Here is an 18,156-nt window from a genome sequence, read left to right on the forward strand (position 1 = left end):
GAGGCTTGACACTTGTAGCCACGCGCTCCGGGAAGCGACTCACCCAGAAGGACAATGCAGATAGTGCAGTGCGGCTTCTTACGCCTGCGGGCCCAAGCAGAGTCTCCTCTTAGCCAGGGACCCCGACCAGTTTCTGTGAAAACCTTATATGCTCAAACCCACCTCCCCAAATTCCCTGAAACTAGTCTGAACAAAGGAAAAGAAAGATACAATCAAAGTTAACCCATGATTCATAAGCCTTAGGCCTAGGTGGTTAACAGTGGACAATTATCAAGAGGCCTGTGGTCACACCCCAGTAAGCATAATAGAATGCACGATTCTATTCGGTTACACAGATAATTAGGATATTCTTTTAGGCGGAGAGTCCAGGTACAAGCCCTGGGGCTCTTCCTTCCGGGGGCCTGGTTTTCCAGATGGTAGGTCGTTTCCATAGATTCTGGGCATAGAGCTCAGAGTCCACAGTCCGGCCCAAGATGGAGTCTTGCTTTCAAAATAGAGCCTGTTCTGTCTCCTCCTTCAGCATGAACAACAATCAACGAACATCGAATAAGACGGCAGTTAACAGTATCATTGGGAGGGTTTGAGGGTAGCCGGTTAAGGGCAAATTCAGGGTCAGTTCAGTCGCTCAGTCGTGTCCGACTCTTTGCGACCCCATGAATTCAGGGCCGGTACAAGAGACGAAGCTGCCTGTAAGCGCGTGAGATCCGGGATTTGGTCGCAACTGGCCTGCGGGGCGGGTGTTGCCCTTGCTGCAGCTGGGCCCCACGACACCCAAAACCGGTGCCGAGACCCGCCCTTCTCACCGTTGCGTGTTTCTGCTAAAGCTCATTCTTCCCTGTTGGACTGTTCCTTCATAAAGCAGGAAAAATAAGCGTCCTAACGTATGAGCGTCAAGTCTCACCTGGGCCCACAAGTGCGAGTGAATCCTGGGGCCTTGTAAACGAGGGAAGCGAGCTTGGGTGTGCACTGGGGGTGGTGGGGACTGGGGCAGAGTGAATCAGGATGCAGCCTGACGCACCCCAGCCTGGTGCCAGGGAGGAACGTAAGCCCAGGCTGTCAGGTCTTTCCGAGAGGCCCGGCGTCTCGGGCTGGCCCCACCCAGGAGGGCAGCAGGGCCCCCGAAAGCCTGCCCTGGCTTGTGGTCCTGAGGCGTCTTCTCCCCCGTGGCAGTCACCGCACGGGGTGAGGGGGTCTAGCCAGGCTCTGAGTCCCGGCAGGGAGGAATGGTGACAGGGTGGAGGTGAGCAGAGCAGTGTCTTCTCACTGGTAGGAAGCCGGGGTCTCAGCAAGCACGACGCCCCTGTTCTGATTATAAAGTAACTTGGGGTGTTAAGGGTGTTAGAAGACGCGTAAATGCACAGGCGAGTGACGAAAAGTCCCCCGCCATTCGCCCGTCTGGAAGGAAGGTCGGTTTCTTGTCTCTTTGTTCCGCGCCTATTTGTAACGTAATCGCGACCACATGTCTTTTTCTGTATTGCTTTTGTATCTTAAATAATTTTTGATTTTCAAAAGTTTTAATATTTAGATAAGTATTCTCAATGTTACTGTCTACTATTTCCCTCGTATCACTAACATTTTTTTCCCATAAACCACATTTGAATATTCTACTCATGGGAGGTGCCTCCAGGGATACATGCTATGCTATGCTATGCTAAGTCACTTCAGTCGTGTCCAACTCTGTGCGACCCCATAGACAGCAGCCCACCAGGCTCCCCCGTCCCTGGGATTCTCCAGGCAAGAACACTGGAGTGGGTTGCCATTTCCTTCTCCAATGCATGAAAGTGAAAAATGAAAGCGAAGTCGCTCAGTCGTGTCCGACTCTTAGCGACCCCATGGACTGCAGCCCACCAGGCTCCTCCATCCGTGGGATTTTCCAGGCAAGAGTACTGGAGTGGGGTGCCATTGCCTTCTCCGCCAGGGATACATAGTGGTGTTATATCCATGGTGTGATATATATATATATATATATATAGAGAGAGAGAGAGAGAGAGAGAGAGAGAGAGAGAGAGAGCGCGCGTGTGCGCGCGCGATTTCCCTGAAGTCAGGGGTTTAGAGTCTTCACTGTTACAAATCACACTGGGATGAATCTCTTCATGACCAAAATGTTGCCTACATACCCTCTTATTATTTCTTTGGAATAGAACTCCGAAGGTGGGAGTTTCTGGGAGGGTCAGCAGCAGCAAACATTTCTCAAGTCCTTGGCGTGTGTTGCGATGTTTCTTGAGGATGAGCCGCACCTGGTTTGACTCTGAAGCAGGTGATAATTTTAAACACGAAAGGCCCGTGTTCTCAGCTGGAATGGAAGAGGGCTGTGTGCGGGCCTCTCGGGATGCAGGCTGACCTGGCCTGCAGGACCGGCCATACCTTCTAGAATATCCTCACCCTGTCCCCACGGCCTCCCCCCGTTCCTGGCGCCTGTGGTTTTCTGCAGGTGGGTGTCCTCCTTACCTGGACAACGTTGCTCCCAAAAGGTTCCAGCCCACCGAAGCCCATCAGTGTTCCCAACACTTTCAAGCTGGTCCCCGGCCAGGGTCCTGCCCTGGGTGGTTGGAGCCCACAGAACGCGCGTGAGTCAGTTCAGAGGCAGAGGAAGCCTTTGCCTTAAGAAGGGAGAGGCGGCTCACGCCCCCAGAGCCCGCACCCCCTGGCCAGCCGTTCTCACGAGAGGGGGTCCGTGCCCCGCGTCTCTCGTGGCCCAAGGTGGTGCGGGGTCCGCGCGGTCGTTACACCAGGACCTCTGAGGTGACGGGTGCGAGGGCCCTGCATGCGGCTTCCTGCGGGCAGGTGAAACTGGGCTAAGCACAAAGGAGAAAAAAAAGTTGGAGCTTTTTAATTACCAGATCCTACTGGTATTTCCTGGGAGTTGGGCGGTTGCAGCGGGCTGAGGCCCAGGGAGTCCCTGACCCTCCGCTGACCCCCGAGCACAGGGGCTGCTTCCAGCACCTTCTGTGGGGACACTGGCCTGGCGTCTCAGGGGAGGGGGCGTCGGGCTCCGCTGGCCTCCCGATGGGGCTGGGGTGCAGGGGAGAGGTGCCCCGAGTGCGGGCTGGCTGAGCCTCCGGTCTGGGCGCTGCCCTGCCCTTGGGCCCCGAGAAGTGGGGCAGCCCTGGCCCTTCTGCACTGGCTTCAAGCAACAGGCACCGGGGGCTTCGGGGCGTATCTGCTGAGGGAGTCGGGCCCCCGGGGGCTGTAGGGCTGGCACTGGGCTCCAGGGGTCGGGTCAGGGGCCATGTCAGCTGCTCTGCCTTGCCCGTCTCTTCCCCGAGGCCAGTTTCCCCCCGGGAGGAGGTGGGGGCCACCGAGGGAAGTGGCTGAAGACCAGAGGGGCTGTGTCTGTTCTTGGGTGCAGGAGGGACTTGGACACAAGGGGGCCTGACGCCAGGCGCCCCGCGGCGTGAAAGGGTCGCCAAGTGCCAGCGGCTCCCAGTGGGTAGATCCAGACCCACGGGGCGGGGGGTCACCTTCTATCTTCGAGACCTGCCGGGGTCTCAGTGCTCAACCCACTGTGTTGGAAGAGCGCCGTCGTCAGGATTCTGAGCTCAGACTTTGGAGTCAGAAGGCACAGCCTCCCGCCCAGGTCTCTGACGGGCCCCAGAACCAAGGGCGGTAGCCTAGCCCAAGTCGTGCTCACCTGAGCTGTGTCTGGCGCTAAGCACTCAGGGAGGGGAGCGTGTGAGGCACTCAGCACGCCGGGTGCTTCCTCAGGCGTCCATCGGTCAGTACTGCTGGCTCAGGAGTCGATGGAAAGGGGAATCAGGGTTACCCTCTTGCTTCACAAACCTCCTCCGCGTCTTGCTTCCTGCCGTGTTCATACAGAGTCCTTACTTTCCCAATTCCTGGAAATCTGAACCCACCTCACTGCTCTGTTGTGGTCCTCACGTCTGCATCCACTGCGACGTCCAGAGTGCCTTCCGGCCCAGCGTCCACTGCCAGGACGCCCAGTAACTGCCCTCCCACACTCCCAGGCGGCCCCATGCAGCCCACCCGCCACAGGCTTCTAGAGCTCACATGTCCTTCCCGGCATCTGTATCACTTGGGAGTAGGTCTGGCTGCCTGTTACAGAAAACCCCAAATAACAGCAGCTCGCACACTTGGTTTCTCTTGTCAGTTTCCAGGAGTCTGGAGGTAGCTGTCTTAGCGTGGCCGCCAGGCTCCGTGGTCTCAGAGGCCCAGGCCCCTTCTGTTACTGCCCAGTTGCCTGCAACACCTCATTGTCCAGCATAGCTGCTCAAGTGCCAGTCTTGCGTCTACATTCCCGCCAGCCAGCGTGACGGAGGAAGGGAGAGTTGCAGTCCTCCTTTTAAAGACCCTCTCCAGAAACTGCACACACAAACCGTCCAGGTAGCTCTCATAGGCCGGACTCCAGTCCCCCGTCACACAAGGGCGGCTGGGGCCTGCATCGCTGAGCCTAAGTAAGATACACGGCAGGAAAAGCATTCACATGCATTGAGACTCGGGTCACCACGTCCAGGACCAAGGCGGGGACCTCGGTGCCTCCACAGGCTCCTTGCATGGTCCCAGTTTTGAGACCTCCCCCAGGTACATACTGTTCTAGCCTCTGCTGTCGTTGATGACTTCTGCACGTTCTGGAGCTCTGAGTGCACGGAAGCACTCAGCGTGGCCCCTTGTGTGTCTGGCTCGTTTCATTCACACACGTCTGTGAGAGCCGTCCGCGTCGCTGTGCGTGCAGTGATTTGCTCTTTTTAGAAAATGTATTTATTTTTGGCTGTGCTGGGCCTCTTGCTGTGCGCGCTTCCTCTCGCTGCGGCCGGCGGGGGTTACTATGGTCGCGTGCCGGCCTCATTGCAGTGGCTGTGCTCGTCTCGGGTCCCGGGCCCTGGAGCACAGGCTCCGCAGTCGTGGCCCATGGGCTGAGCTGCCCCGCCGCCTGTGGGATCGTCCCGGACCAGGGGTTGAGCTCGTGCCCGCTGCACTGGCAGGTGGATTCTTTTGCCACTGAGCCACCAGGGGAGCCCCCAAGGCTCACCTTTCTTCCTGGACAGCTGTGCAACGGGCGACGGAAGCATGCAGCCCCTCAGCCCCCACTGTAGTCAAGACACACAAGAGCTAGCTCCACGTGCCCCGTGGGCAGCGCCTCCTGCCCCGTCTCAGCTCCTGCCAACCACGGACGGGTTTTCTGTCCCCGCGGTTTTACCTCCACGGCTCCATATGAACACAGCCGTGCAGTGTGTGGGCTCTGCGACTGGCTCCTCCGGCTCGGCTGATACCCAATTCACCGAGTTGTTGGAGCCCGTCTGCAGAGCTTGCCTCTTCACAGCTTTGCAGACCCACCAGCCGCGTCCGAGAATTCCAGTTGCTCTGCAGCCTCACCAGCAGTTGCTCGTGTCGGGCTTTTAAAAAAATGTCCGTCTTTCTCATGCGGCGTCACCGTGTGTGTCTTACACGGGAGGACGTTGCTGCACGGTGTCGTGCTAGCTTCTGCTGTAGGACAGCGTGACGTGGCTGTACGTATCCACGTGCCCCTGCCTCGTGGGCCTCCCTGCCCGCCCCGCCCAGGTCATCACAGCACCGCAGTGAGCGCCCTGCGCTGCCCAGAGGCCTCCCACCAGCTGTCCGTCCCACGCACAATAGCGTGTACATGTCAGCGCTCCTCTCAGTTCGCCCCCTTCCCTACCCGTGTCCGCAAGTCCACCATCCACGTCTGTGTGTCTGTTCCTGCCCTGTAAGAAGGTGCGTTGGCACCGTTTGTCTAGATCCCACATAGATGTGTTACTATACGGCATTTGCTTTTCTCTCTCTGACGCACTTCACTCTGTACATGTGTGTGCGTTAGTCGCTCAGTCGTGTCCAAATCTTTATGACCCCATGGACTATAGCCCACCAGGCTCCTCTGCCCGCGGGATTCTCCAGGCAAGAGTACTGGAGTGGGTTGCCAGTTGCTTCTCCAGGGGATCTTCCCGACCCAGGGATCAAACCTGGGTCTTCCACGTTGCAGGCAGATTCCTTACCGTCTGAGCCCCCAGGGAAGCCCCTCACTGTGTCTAACAGGCTCTAAGTTCTTACTGTGGTTCTAAATTGTATTTTCCTACTGACGCATTCTATTGAGCCTCTCTTCGTGTGCATATTTGCATTTGTAGATCTTTTTTTGGGGGGGGGTTACCATCTTTTCAGGCATTTTGCCCGTTAACAAGATGGATTGTTTGGATTTTATTATTGAGTTTTGACAATTCTTTGTAAGTTCTAGCTAAACATCCTCTATTAGAAAAAGCAAGAGAGTTCAGAAAATCATCTACTTTTGCTTTATTCACTACGCCAAAGCCTTTGATGGTGTGGATCACAACAAATTGGAAAATTCTTCAAGAGATGGGAATATCGGACCACCTGACCTGTCTCCTGAGAAATCTGTATGCAGGTTAGGAAGCAACAGTTAGAACTGGACATGGAACAACAGACTGGTTCCAAATAGGAAAAGGAGTACATCAAGGCTGTATATTGTCACCCTGCTTATTTAACTTCTATGCAGAGTACATTATGAGAAACGCTGGACTGGAAGAAACACAAGCTGGAATCAAGATTGCCGGGAGAAATATCAATAACCTCAGATATGCAGATGACACCACCCTTATGGCAGAAAGTGAAGAGGAACTAAAGAGCCTCTTGATGAAGCGAAAGAGGAGAGTGAAAAAGTTGCTGTAAAACTCAACATTCAGAAAACTAAGATCATGGCATCTGGGCCCATTGCTTCATGGCAAATAGATGAGGAAACAATGGAAACAGTGGCAGATTATTTTGGGGGTTCCAAAGTCGCTGTAGATGGTGACTGCAGCCATGAAATTAAACGATGCTTGCTCCTTGGAAGGAGAGCTGTGAGCAACCACTCAGTGCCCTGTCCAGGCCTCCTGGTCGTTTCCCCAGATGTAGGGCTGCCTACAGGCAGCTCCTGGTTGAAATGTAAGACACTGTCGATACTTAGGAAAACACGTCTGGCTGTTCATCAGTGACCAGATGACTAGCGATTAAATGTCAAAATTAAAGGAATGACTTAGGGCTTAACCGTCAAATGTTCTTCATGTGACCTGTCCTGCATGCTTAATCACTCAGTCAAGTCCGACTCTTTGCGACCCCGTGGACTGTATCCCTCCAGGTTCCTCTGTCCATGGGATTCTCCAGACAGGAATACTGGACTGGGTTGCCGTGCCCTCCTCCAGGGGAACCTTGCTGACCCAGGAATTGAACCCGCATCTCCTGTGTCTTCTGCAATGCAGGCACATTCTTTATCCTCTGACCCAGGAATTCCATGCTTAAGTACAAGCCTCAAAGAATTAAAAACAGACGTTCAAACAAAAGCTTGCACAGGAGTGTTCGTAGCAGCACTATTCACCATAGTCAAAAAGCGGCGGTAGCCCAGCGAGTAAGGAGGAGGTCAATAAAAATAGACAAATAGGAAGCTCCCTGGTGGTCCAGTGGCCCAGGTTCTGGGCTTCCACTCCAGAGGGCTTGGGTTTGACCCCTGGGCAGGGAGGTTCCACATGCGCTGGTGTGACTGAAAAAGATGAAGATAAAAGGTGGCCCGTTCTTTTGGCTGCAGCAGAAAGAAGTGAAGTGCTGACTTCCTCAGCGCAGCTGGGCCCTGGAAGCATGGTGCTCGGCGAAAGGAGCCAGTGCCCGGGGCGTGCTGTGCGAAGCCTCCAGAACAGGCCGCCCGTGGAGGCAGAGGTCAGGTCAGTGTTTGCCAGGGGCGGGGTGGGGATGCAGGAAGTGAAGGGCACCGGGAGGGTGTGGGGGTCTCTTTTTTCTAACGAGCCCAAGTAGGCTGGTTTCAGCTGCTGTCTGTGTGAGAGCACACAGGCGGAGCAGAGAGCTGTGGTCGGCATGAGGTCTGCCCACCCCAGCCTCGCAGTCCCAAGTGTCTTCTCCCCATTATTTCCTTCTCTCCTTGGGATTTCGTTTCAGGGTGATAAAAAAATGCCCCGCGCTTGGTGGTTGTGATGGTCGCACAGCTCTGAACACCGAATCACTGTGCATTTTCAGTAGGCGAGCGTTGCGATGTGTGAATTTAATCTCAATAAAACCGCTACAAAGCTGCACTGGCCTGTTTCTCTCTTCTGCTGATGATCCGCTCGACTCCTTCGCAGAGGCTTGTTTTTTTTCTTTCTTTGCTGGAAATTCAGCCTTTATGCCCACCAGCCTGGGCTCAGTGGAAGATGTTTCTGGAAGCCGGGCGTACAGTTTCCGGGCTGCCGCAGCCTAGCCGCGTCTTCCGTCTCTGGACCCTGAACAACTCCGACTCCTCCATCCCGCCCCTGCTCAGCTGTGCCCCCTGCTGGCCATCCCGGGAGCCGTTTGCATGTCCCTGCGGCCTCCCTCCCCAAGCTGAAGGGTGATGGAAAGACACGGAGCAGACTGATCGAGGTCTTGGCCCTCTGCTTGCTTGGCTGAGATGTAGGAATGGAATAAAACCTGCAGGGTGAGGGTGGAAGGAGGAAAGGGAACCGCAGGCGGGTGGTGGAGAGCTGAGTGGGGAGGCCCATTGCCCGTCTTGGGCAGGGCTGGGCTTTGGCCAGCAGAGCCACGGTCACACAACCCGTCCGGCTGCCGGCTGTAGGCCATGCCAGGTCTGCAGGGGACGCCAGGCCTGTATCCGGGTGGCTCAGGCCTGGTGGGCCTTCCTGGGGTCCCAGGGGATGGACAGGAGGGGCCAGGGGGACCCCCTCTCCCCGCAGGAGGGTCTGGGTAGGGGTGGGGTGAGCTGGAGGGCAGAGGCTGGGGTAGAGGGAGGCAGCTGCTCTGGAAAACGTGGTCTCGGGCCTTCTGGACTTCCCGACACAGAGCGTCTCGGCTGGGGTCACTAGCCTAGGTCCCTAGGTCCCTAGGGTGCATACCCCAAGTGATCTCTGTAACCCTACAGGCCTCAGTGCAAGAATTGCACTTTTAAAGGATGTGGAAAACACCTCCCCCCCCCTCAACAGAAACCAGCAAAGACTGTAACTCAGACCATCTAGCCCACAAAGCCTGAAATATTTGCCATTCAGCTCTTGACGCAGAAAGTTTGCTCATTACTGCTGTAAACCCTGAAGTGTGGGGACCATCCCGCCCACTGAGTGCTTCCTTAGGTTCCCGCCTCCTCTGCCCGATTGTCCTAGAAAGGCTGGTCTTCCAGGTGTAAAGGGAAGTGAGCTCAGGTTGGAGAGAAGGAAAGACGCGTGTGCCCCGTGGGGACCTGTCCTGGACACAGACAGGAGGTTGTAAGTTCGCTGAAAAGGAGCCTCTGTGTCGGGACGCGCCTGTCGTTGCTGGCTGCCCTTGGAGGTGGCCCACGTGGTGGGGGCGTGGGTCAGCTACCGCACTCGCCCCCCCCCGCCCCCAGCCTCGAAGCCTCTGTGTCCACCTTGCCCCCTGCCTGGCTCATCGCAGGCCCCGTACGACTCCCTGGAGGACCGACTCCCTCACTTCTCTCGACAGGGTCAGTCGGAGCGTCTCCCTGACACCAACATGAACAAGTGCAACAAGTTGAGTGACCAGGCCACACGCTGACCAGTGGGCGCCAGGCCAGGTTAGTCCAAGGAGCTCTCGCTGTGTGGGTCTCACTCCAAACAACGTTCGAGAAATGCTGTAACCAAACGATTACAAAATGTATCATAAGAGTAGAAGTATAGAGAACAGGGTAAGAGATGCCATGGAAACCCTGATGCTGGGGAAGACTGAAGGCGGGAGGAGATGGGGATGACAGAGGGTGAGACGGCTGGATGGCATCACCAACTTGACGGACAGGAGTTTGGGTAAACTCCGGGAGTTGGTGATGGACAGGGAGGCCTGGCATGCTGCAGTCCATGGGTCTCAAAGAGTCAGACATGACTGAGCGAATGAACTGACCTGAAACACCCAACACAGATATTACCCCGAGTCGTGCGGCGTGGATCAGAGCCACTGAGGCCCGGGAACGCTCGGAAGGCCCTGAGCCTGCAGAGCCGCCCCTGCGTCATGTACCCCTCCCTCCGGGCCGCCAGCCAGGTCCCAGAGTCCCCCCACCAGACTGTTTCTCTTCCGCTTCACGCTGCCTGTGTCTGAGTCGCGCAGGGCGCCCCTGTGTGTTTCCAGCCCGACCACGTGGTGTTGCGCGGCTTCTGGTTTGCTGCCTGTCTGCCCTCGGCGCTGTATTTCCGAGGTTCGCCCCTGCAGACGCGTGCCTGCTCTCATCTGCTTCACTTCTGTGGGGTTTGCAAGCAGGACTGTGCCTGGACGCTCGTGCATTCTCCTGTTCTGGGTGCTGGGTCACCTCCTGACCCCACATCCCAGAAACCCTGCTGTCAGCGTGAGCTCAGGCCACGGCGGCTGCCCGGCCCGCCTGCACGTCCACCACGAGGGGCCAGCCCGGCGCCCCCGGGGGCTGCCTCGCTGTGGCCCGCACGGGCGTGAAGCGGCCCCTCCTCCCGGGTGGACTTGCTGTTCCTTTGGAGCATCCTTGAATCCTCCTTGGATTCATCCGCTGAATCCAAGCGAATGAGCTCCTTTTCCTGGTTTCCTGGCCCATCCAGGCTCCCTTTCTGTGAAGCCTGCTCATCCCTTTCCCTGTTCTCCCAGGTTTTTTTTTTTTTTTTTTGCTCATCCCCCGTGCGGGCTGTCTCCCCGGGGGCCCGAGCTGCTCCTGAGCGCAGCCGTCCAGGCGGTGTCCTCAGAGGTGGCCCCCCGGCCCTCCGAGATGGGGCGCGTCCCAGCGTCCCCGCTCCGGCTGCGGCCTCGCTGTGGGAACGCCGCCAGGGGGAGCAGCTGCTCCACTGACCGCGCGTCCCCGCCGCGCAGGGCTCCAGGACCCGCCGGCCCAGCCCGGGAGGGCGCAGCGCGGGAGGGCGCCCCAGGAGCGGCCGCCAGGAGAGCACGCGGAGCCGGCCCGCCCAGCCCGGCCACGCCCTTCCCGAGCGGGGCCTGGGCACAGGCTGCCCTTTCTGTCCACCTGCCCATGGGAGGAGCCCCCCAGGACCCCCTACCATGGGCTGCACCCCCCAGCCTGGGCTGCACACCCCACTCCCCCCCTTAGTTAGGGTCATTTTGCTCCAGGAAGCAAGTCACTCACACGACGGCTCAGGGGTAGTGCCAACCTCCTTCTTTGAGTCCCGGGGCCCTTGTTAGAGCCAACTGGAGGTCGCCCCGCAGGCGAGGGGGTCTGTCCCTCACTGTCCCGGAGACCTCATTCCTAGACTCCGAGGGTCAAGGCTGCGCCCCCGCCCCCCTCTGGGCACTGGCCGCAGCAGCCGCTCATCTCAGGGACGCGCAGTCTCTGCGGCTCCTGTCTCTCCCTCTGCTCCTTGGGGTCTTCTGTGATTGGTTCCATCTCCTCTGGGGCTTTGACTGCCCTGGGGACGGGACCACATCCTGTCCTTGGCCACCCACCCATGTCCTGGGCCCTGGGCCTGTCTCCTGATGTCCCTGAAGATGGTCCTCCCTGACTCTGATTCCCGCCCGGGGAGTGCTGAGCACCCCTCTTCAAATGAAAGCTACCCTAAATTGCAGTAGGAGAAACAAAATGAGCGCAACGTTTTATCCATGAGATCTTATTTAATGACTCATTTTACAGCACTTGCTCACCATAAAGCCAGTCAGTGAGAACCATGATGCTTCAGCGCCCGGATCACTACCCCCAGCCCCACCCTCTGCCCCCTGCTCAGCCCCAAACCATCCTGTCTCACACAGAAGAGAACCAGCAATGGTCCCGGTTTTATGAACACCCCCACCCCAGCACGCACTGGGACAGCCTTCAACTCGGGTGAGAACGGGGCAGACAGGGAAACACTTGAGGCTGGGTTGCTAACTCTATCAGCAAAGGGAGGTTGTCGCTGCTGTTCAGCCTCTAGGTCGGGTCTTGCTCTCTGCGGCCCCAGGGACTGCAGCGCTCCAGGCTCCTCCATCCTCCACTGTCTCCCAGAGTTCACAGTCACGTCTAGATCCCACCACTCCATCCTAAAGGAAATCGACTGTGAATATTCCTTGGAAGGACTGATGCTGAAGCTGAAGCTCCAATCCTTTGGCCACCTGATGTGAAGAACCGACTCATTGGAAAAGACCCTGATGCTGGGAAAGATGGAAGGTGGGAGGGCAAGGGGACGACAGAGGATGAGATGGTTGGATGGCATCACCGGCTCGATGGACATGAGCCTGAGCAAACTCCGGGAGTTGGTGATGGACAGGGAGGCCTGGCGTGCTGCAGGCCACGGGCTCGCAAAGAGTCGGACACGGCTGAGCGACTGAACACCAACGCCACAGGCACACTGCTCTGCACCAAGGCTGCCTCTGTCTACGCTGGTCTCCCCTGGGGAAGTTAGAGGGGATCCACTGGCTGTTCCTGCTTAAGTAAGAGTGTTGTGCACGTGAAACTCTTGGGAAATTGGTGAAGGATAGCGACCAGAATGCACTCTTTGCACGCAGTGGGCTTCCAGAAGCAGAGATGACGAGTGAAATAGACGGGTGTCCAAGGGCTGCTCAAACAACATTCCTAAATTATATTTTGAGAGTAGGCTGTTTTCCGATGCTGCTCAACTGTGACTCAAGTGGGCAGCTCCGTCCTTACCCTCCGACCTTGGGGAACACATTGCAAAGGCTGGGTCCCCTCTGTCTGCATAACCCACATCCCCTGCAGCGCCCAGCACGCGCTGCTCTGCTTGGGGGCCACTATGCATGCACACGCACGTCCCAGGTGACAGATGCACGTGTGGACCCCCCATGCCCAGTGCCTCCTCCGCAGACAGCACGGGAGGCCCCCCCGGGTGACGCTGACCTCAGCGCCCCCCGCCCTCCTCCACCAGATCCGATGGTGGGGGGATGAGGTCTCGGGGGTTCATCCTGGCCACCAGGCAGACGTCGTAGCTGTCGTGCATGAGGACGTCGACGGCCACAACGTTCCACTGGTTCTCCCAGGGGTCCAGCTCCAGGATCTCCTTGCAGATAACCTCGTGGCGATCTGAAAAGCAACAGAAGGGCGGCACTGAACCCAGAGGCCGTCGTCTCCGTTGCGCAGCTTCCGCTAGAAGGCACTGCGCTCCAGAAGTCGGCTAACAGCGTGAACATTGCACCGCGGCAGACACGGTGCTTCTGACATTTCAGGAATGAAGAAAGGCCGCGTGACACCTCACATTCAGGCGTTCCTCAGACAGGCGATGACTGAGTTGTACACGCACTGTGGAATGGTCCCCACAGTCAAGCTTTTCACACACGCCTCACCCCACATGGTCCCTCTGTGTGTTGAGAACACTTAGCAAATCTCAGGTACACAATGCAGTCTTGTTTTCTGGTTGTTGTTTTCTGCCAAACAGCTTCTAGGATCTTAGTTCCCTGACCAGAGATTGAACCTGGGCCGCAGCTGGGATAGCCCAAGTCCTGACCACTGGACAGCCAGGGGGCTCCCAGTACCGTCAGCTGCAGTCCCCCGCCAGGCCTTAGATCCCAGAACGCCCTCAGCTTGGAGCTGAGGTCTGGACCTTCCGACCAGCATCTCCTCGTCTGCCCTGCCCACCCTCCCCGAGTCCCCGGCACTCCCGTCTCCACTGTCTGCTTCTGTGAGTTGGGTTATTCTGGAGTCCGCGTCTCACTGAGACCACATGGGGATGGTGTTTCGGTCTGGATTGTCCCGCTTAGCACCATGTCCCCTAGGTTCACCCTTGCGTGGAGTCACGAACGGCTCTTTGTGACCCAGTGACTGTAGCCGCCAGGCTCCTCTGTCCACGGGATTCTCCAGGCAAGAGTACTGGCTGCTGTTTCCTCCTTCAGGGGATCTTCCTGAGCCACTGAACTCATATTTCTGATCTGCTCTGTCTCCCCTTCTTATTTTTGGATTATTTGAATTTCTCTCTCTCTCCTTTGCTTCCCTGGGTCTCTCTTGCGCTGCGCAGGCTTGCCTCTTTTGGAGCTTAGACTCCAGGCCAGCGGGCTCAGCAGCTGCAGCTCATGGGCTTAGTTGCTCTGAGGCATATGGGATCTCAGTTCCCCGATCAGGGATCAAACCGGCGTCCCATGAACTGCAAGGCAGTTTCTCAGCCACTGGACCACCAGGGAAGTCCCTGGATTGCTTGAATATTTTAAATATCCCATTTTAATTTATCTTGAGATTTTAAGCCTCCTTATTTTTCTTTGTTAAAAAATTTTTTTTTATTAAGCATGTTCTTTCTACAGCTATTTTTTAGTAGTTGTTCTAAGGATTGCAGTACCTTTGAACGGACTATTTGCATTTATACCTCATCACGTAAGTGGAGTAGGGAGCTCTCCTCACCGCATCTAGACTCTCAGCCTCTCCACCCCTTTCCACTTAATTGTCACGACAGGGAGATGGCCCTCTCTGTGTAACAGTAACCACACTGAGAACACGACCAGACAATGCTAAGTTTTCCAGTCAGCTGCCATTCTCGTGCGCAAGAACTGAAGAGGAGGACGCATCGCCCATTGCGTTTAGCCTGGCCTCCCCCAGGCTCCTCTGCGTCTCTCTCCTCCAGGACGTCTTCTCAGCCACCGCGCTGCCCTTCGCTCAGAGGATTCTCCTCCTCTCTCTGTCTCTCTCTCTGTCTCTTTAAAGCAGGCTTGCTGGCAATGCATTCTCTTAGCTTTCCTCCTCCCGAGACAGTTTGATCGTCATTTTGCCCTCAGTTCTGGAGGATGTTTGTGCTGGATTTGTAATTCCAGAGAGCTGGCAGTGTGTGTGTGTGTGTGTGTGTGTGTGTGTGTTTTCTCTGCTTAGATTTTGCTCCACTGGCTTCTGGTCTCTTTGGTTGGAGAAACCTACAGTCATTCTAATAATTTTTCCTTATATGTTTTCTTATTTTTCTCTGGCTCTTAAACATTCAGTTCAGTTCAGTCGCTCAGTCGTGTCCAACTATTTGCGACCCCATGGACCGCAGCACGCCAACTCCCGGAGCTCAGTCAAACTCATGTCCATCAAGTCGGTGATGCCATCCAACCATCTCATCCTCTGTCGTCCCCTTCTCCTCCTGCCTTCAATCTTTCCCAGCATCAGGGTCTTTTCAAATGAGTCAGCTCTTCGCATCAGGTGGCCAAAGGATTGGAGTTTCAGCTTCAGCATCAGTCCTTCCAATGAATATTCAGGACTGATCTCCTTTAGGATGGACTGGTTGGATCTCCTTATAGTCCAAGGGACTCTCAGGAGTCTTCTCCAACACCACAGTCCAAAAGCATCCGTTCTTCGGCGCTCAGCCTTCTTCACGGTCCAGCTCTCACACTGTTGTCTCTTTTAAGGGAGTGGCTCAGCGGTGGCAGCGTGCTCACAGCACTACCATCTGGTTGGAGAGCATTTCATCACCCCCAGAAGGCAACCCTGTCCCACTAGCTGTAGGTTCCTGTTCACGCCGTCCCCAGCCCCTGACATCCGATCTCCACCCGCTTGCCTTTTCTGGACATTCCGTGTGAATGGACTCATCTGGGGTCTTCTGTGACTGCCATCCTTCCCCGAGCACAACGTTTTCAGGGTTCATTTACGCTGTAACCTGTGTCAGCCTCCATTCCTTTATCGCAAGGAACACTGTATGGATGGACCGTGTTTTATTTGTCCATTTGCTAGTTTGTTAGTTGATAGACACTCAGGTTGGTCGGGTTTTGCCTGCTACAAACCCTGCAGCTCTGAACACTGGTGCCCGTTTTTGTGTGGACAGATGTTTTCATTTCTCCGATGTATGTGCTGTCCATGGTGCTACAAAGAGTAACACACACACACACACACACACACACACACACGATGTGACTCCAAAAACCTCAGGTTTCAAATTCCACAGAAGCTGCTCCATTTTACATTCCCACCAGCCATGTATGAGGCTCCAATGTCTCCAATCCTTGTCAACACTTGTTATTATCTGTTTCTTTTCCTTACAATCAGTCTAGTGGGTGTAAAGGATGATCTCACTGTGGTTTTGATTTGCATTTCTCTAGTGGCTGGTCAGGAGACCCCCTTGGCCATTTCTTTATTTTCATTGGATACATATCTATTCAGGTCCTTCGTCAGTTTTTTTTTAAAGAGTGTTAGTAATAGTTTTCTTTGTATTATTAAGTTGTAAGACTTTTAACAGATTCGCGATATAAGTTTCTTATTAGATGTGTGATATTTTCTCCCATCCTGTGGGTTGCACTTTCTCTCTCTTGACATGGCCCTTTGGAGCACGTAAATTAAAATTTGATGCACAATGCATCTATTTTTTCTTAGTCGTGCTTTAAGTTTATATAAGAAACCATTGCCTAATTCAGGAGGATCACAAAGATTTATGCCTATGTTTTCTTCTGAAAGTGTATAGTTTTTCCTCTTGGGATTAGGTTTTTGATCCATTTTGAGTTCATTTCTGTGTCTGTGTGAGGTCCAAACTTCATTCATTTGCACATGAATGAATATCCAGTTATTGCACATGGATAGCCAATTATTCCTGCACCATTTGCTGAAAAGGGGATCGTTTCCCCATTGAATTGTCTAGCACTATTATTGGAAATAAATTGGCCATTAAAATAAGGGATCGTTTCTGGACTCTCAGATATATCCCCTCGATCTCCATGTCTATCATGGTGCCCGTGGTTGATTATTATATGCGTGAAGGAAGTTTTGAGATTAGGAAGTATGAATCTTCTTTGTTCTTTTACAAGATTGTTTTGAGTATTCTGAGTCTCTTGCATTTCCATGCAAATTTTAGGATCAGTTTGTCAATTTTTGTGTGTGGTGTCTTACCATTTATTTGGGTTTTCAATGTCTGTAATCATGTGCAGTTTTCATCGTACAAGTGCTGAGGTTTTTGGAGTCACATTGTATGTGTGTGTATGTGTGTGTGTGTGTGTGTGTGTTACTTTTTGCAACCCTGTGTACTGAGGCCCGCCAGGCTCATCTGTCCTTGGAATTTTCCAGGCAAGAATACTGCAGTGGGTTGCCCTTCACTTCTCCGGGGTATCATCCCAACCCAGGGGTCAAACCCTTGTCTCCTACACTGCAGGCAGATTCGCTACTGTCTGAGCCACTAGAGAAGCCTCTTATTATTTCTGATACTATTATAAATGGAATTTTTTCTTTTTTAGTAATTTTTGGCTGTGCTTGGTTACAGCACTCGGGACCTTTAGTTGCGGCATGTGGGATCGAGTTCCCTGACCAGGGATTGAACCCAGGCCTCCTGCGCGTGGGAGCAGAGTCTGAGCCACCCGACCATCAGCAGTCCTGGAGTTGCTCTCTCGATGTTATTTTTGAGTAGTCGCTGTGAGCGTATGGAGATTGTGTTGATTTGTGTACATTCGTCTCCTGTCCTACAACCTTGATGAACTCGTGTTAGCTCGGGTGGCTTTTTTCTTTTGTGGATATTTACCTGTTTTCCTGCGTCTGTTCTCAGTTGCAGCACGTGGATCCTCTCTGCAGCAGGCTGGCTTCTCTGTGGTTGGCATGTGGGCTTAGTGGCCCCGTTGCTTGTGGGATCTTGGTTCCCCAACGATCAGGGATCGAACCCGCCTCTCCTGCAGCACAAGGTGAGTCCCCAGGCGATAGAGCACCGGCCAGGTCCCTCTCAGAGCTTTTCTGGTGGGTCCCTTCAGGTTTTCCAAATAAAATACCATGTCCTAGGCAGTTACCTATTCCTCTCCAATCTGGATGCCTTTTATTTTTTTTCTTTCCTAACTGCCCTGATTAGTACAATGTTAACTAGAAGTGACGGGGGTGGGGGGACGTCTGTCTTGTTACTGATCTTAAGGGAGAGCTTTCAGTCTGGCCGTATGTCTGGTGCTTCCTGTGGAGTTTCATTGGGTTGTGCAAGTCCCCTTCTGTCCCTGTGTTTTGGGTGTTTATACCATGGAAGGTGTTGGATTTTGTCAAATTCTTTTTCTGACTCTCTGGAGATGATCAACCTGATTTTGTCCTTTCTTCTACAGATGCACTGATGGAGTGTCACGTTGACTAATCTCTGTGAGCCGACTTCGGGCCTGGGGTAACTCCTGCTCGCTCACAGTGCGTGACTCTCTCTCCACATTGCTGCGTCCAGTCTGCCAGTCTTCATTGAGAACTTTGGCCTCCGTATTCACTCAGGGATCGTGGCCTGCAGTTTTCTTGCAATGTCTATGCAGTTTTGTTGTCAGGGAAATACTGGCCTCATCAGAAGAGCTGGAAATGCTCCCTCCTCTCCTGTGTCCTGTGAGTCTGTGACGCACTGGTGCCATGGGCGCGGATCTTTCTGAATTGTAACCTTG

General features: G+C 54.7%; 1 protein-coding gene and 1 long non-coding RNA gene across 3 annotated transcripts in view; one reads left to right on the plus strand and one right to left on the minus strand.

Annotated features, from left to right (window-relative positions):
- The first annotated feature begins 2,275 nt into the window (after nt 1-2,275).
- Nucleotides 2,276-17,978, plus strand: LOC129635474 (uncharacterized). Its single transcript, XR_008706319.1, has 4 exons — nt 2,276-2,431; nt 9,424-9,514; nt 17,310-17,442; nt 17,842-17,978. It is a non-coding gene; the product is annotated as an uncharacterized LOC129635474 (long non-coding RNA).
- KBTBD12 (kelch repeat and BTB domain containing 12) overlaps nt 11,520-18,156 on the minus strand; it is a 51,080-nt gene continuing 44,443 nt past the window's right edge. The window contains exon 5 of one of the 2 annotated variants that reach the window (XM_055558518.1): nt 11,520-12,913. In XM_055558518.1, coding sequence (XP_055414493.1) covers nt 12,732-12,913 — 182 coding nt within the window. In that variant the 3' untranslated portion in view covers nt 11,520-12,731. The remainder of the gene's footprint in view (nt 12,914-18,156) is intronic. The other variant, XM_055558517.1, reaches the window with a different exon arrangement.

This window comes from Bubalus kerabau, chromosome 20 (assembly GCF_029407905.1).
Source record: "Bubalus kerabau isolate K-KA32 ecotype Philippines breed swamp buffalo chromosome 20, PCC_UOA_SB_1v2, whole genome shotgun sequence".
NCBI lineage: Eukaryota > Metazoa > Chordata > Mammalia > Artiodactyla > Bovidae > Bubalus > Bubalus kerabau.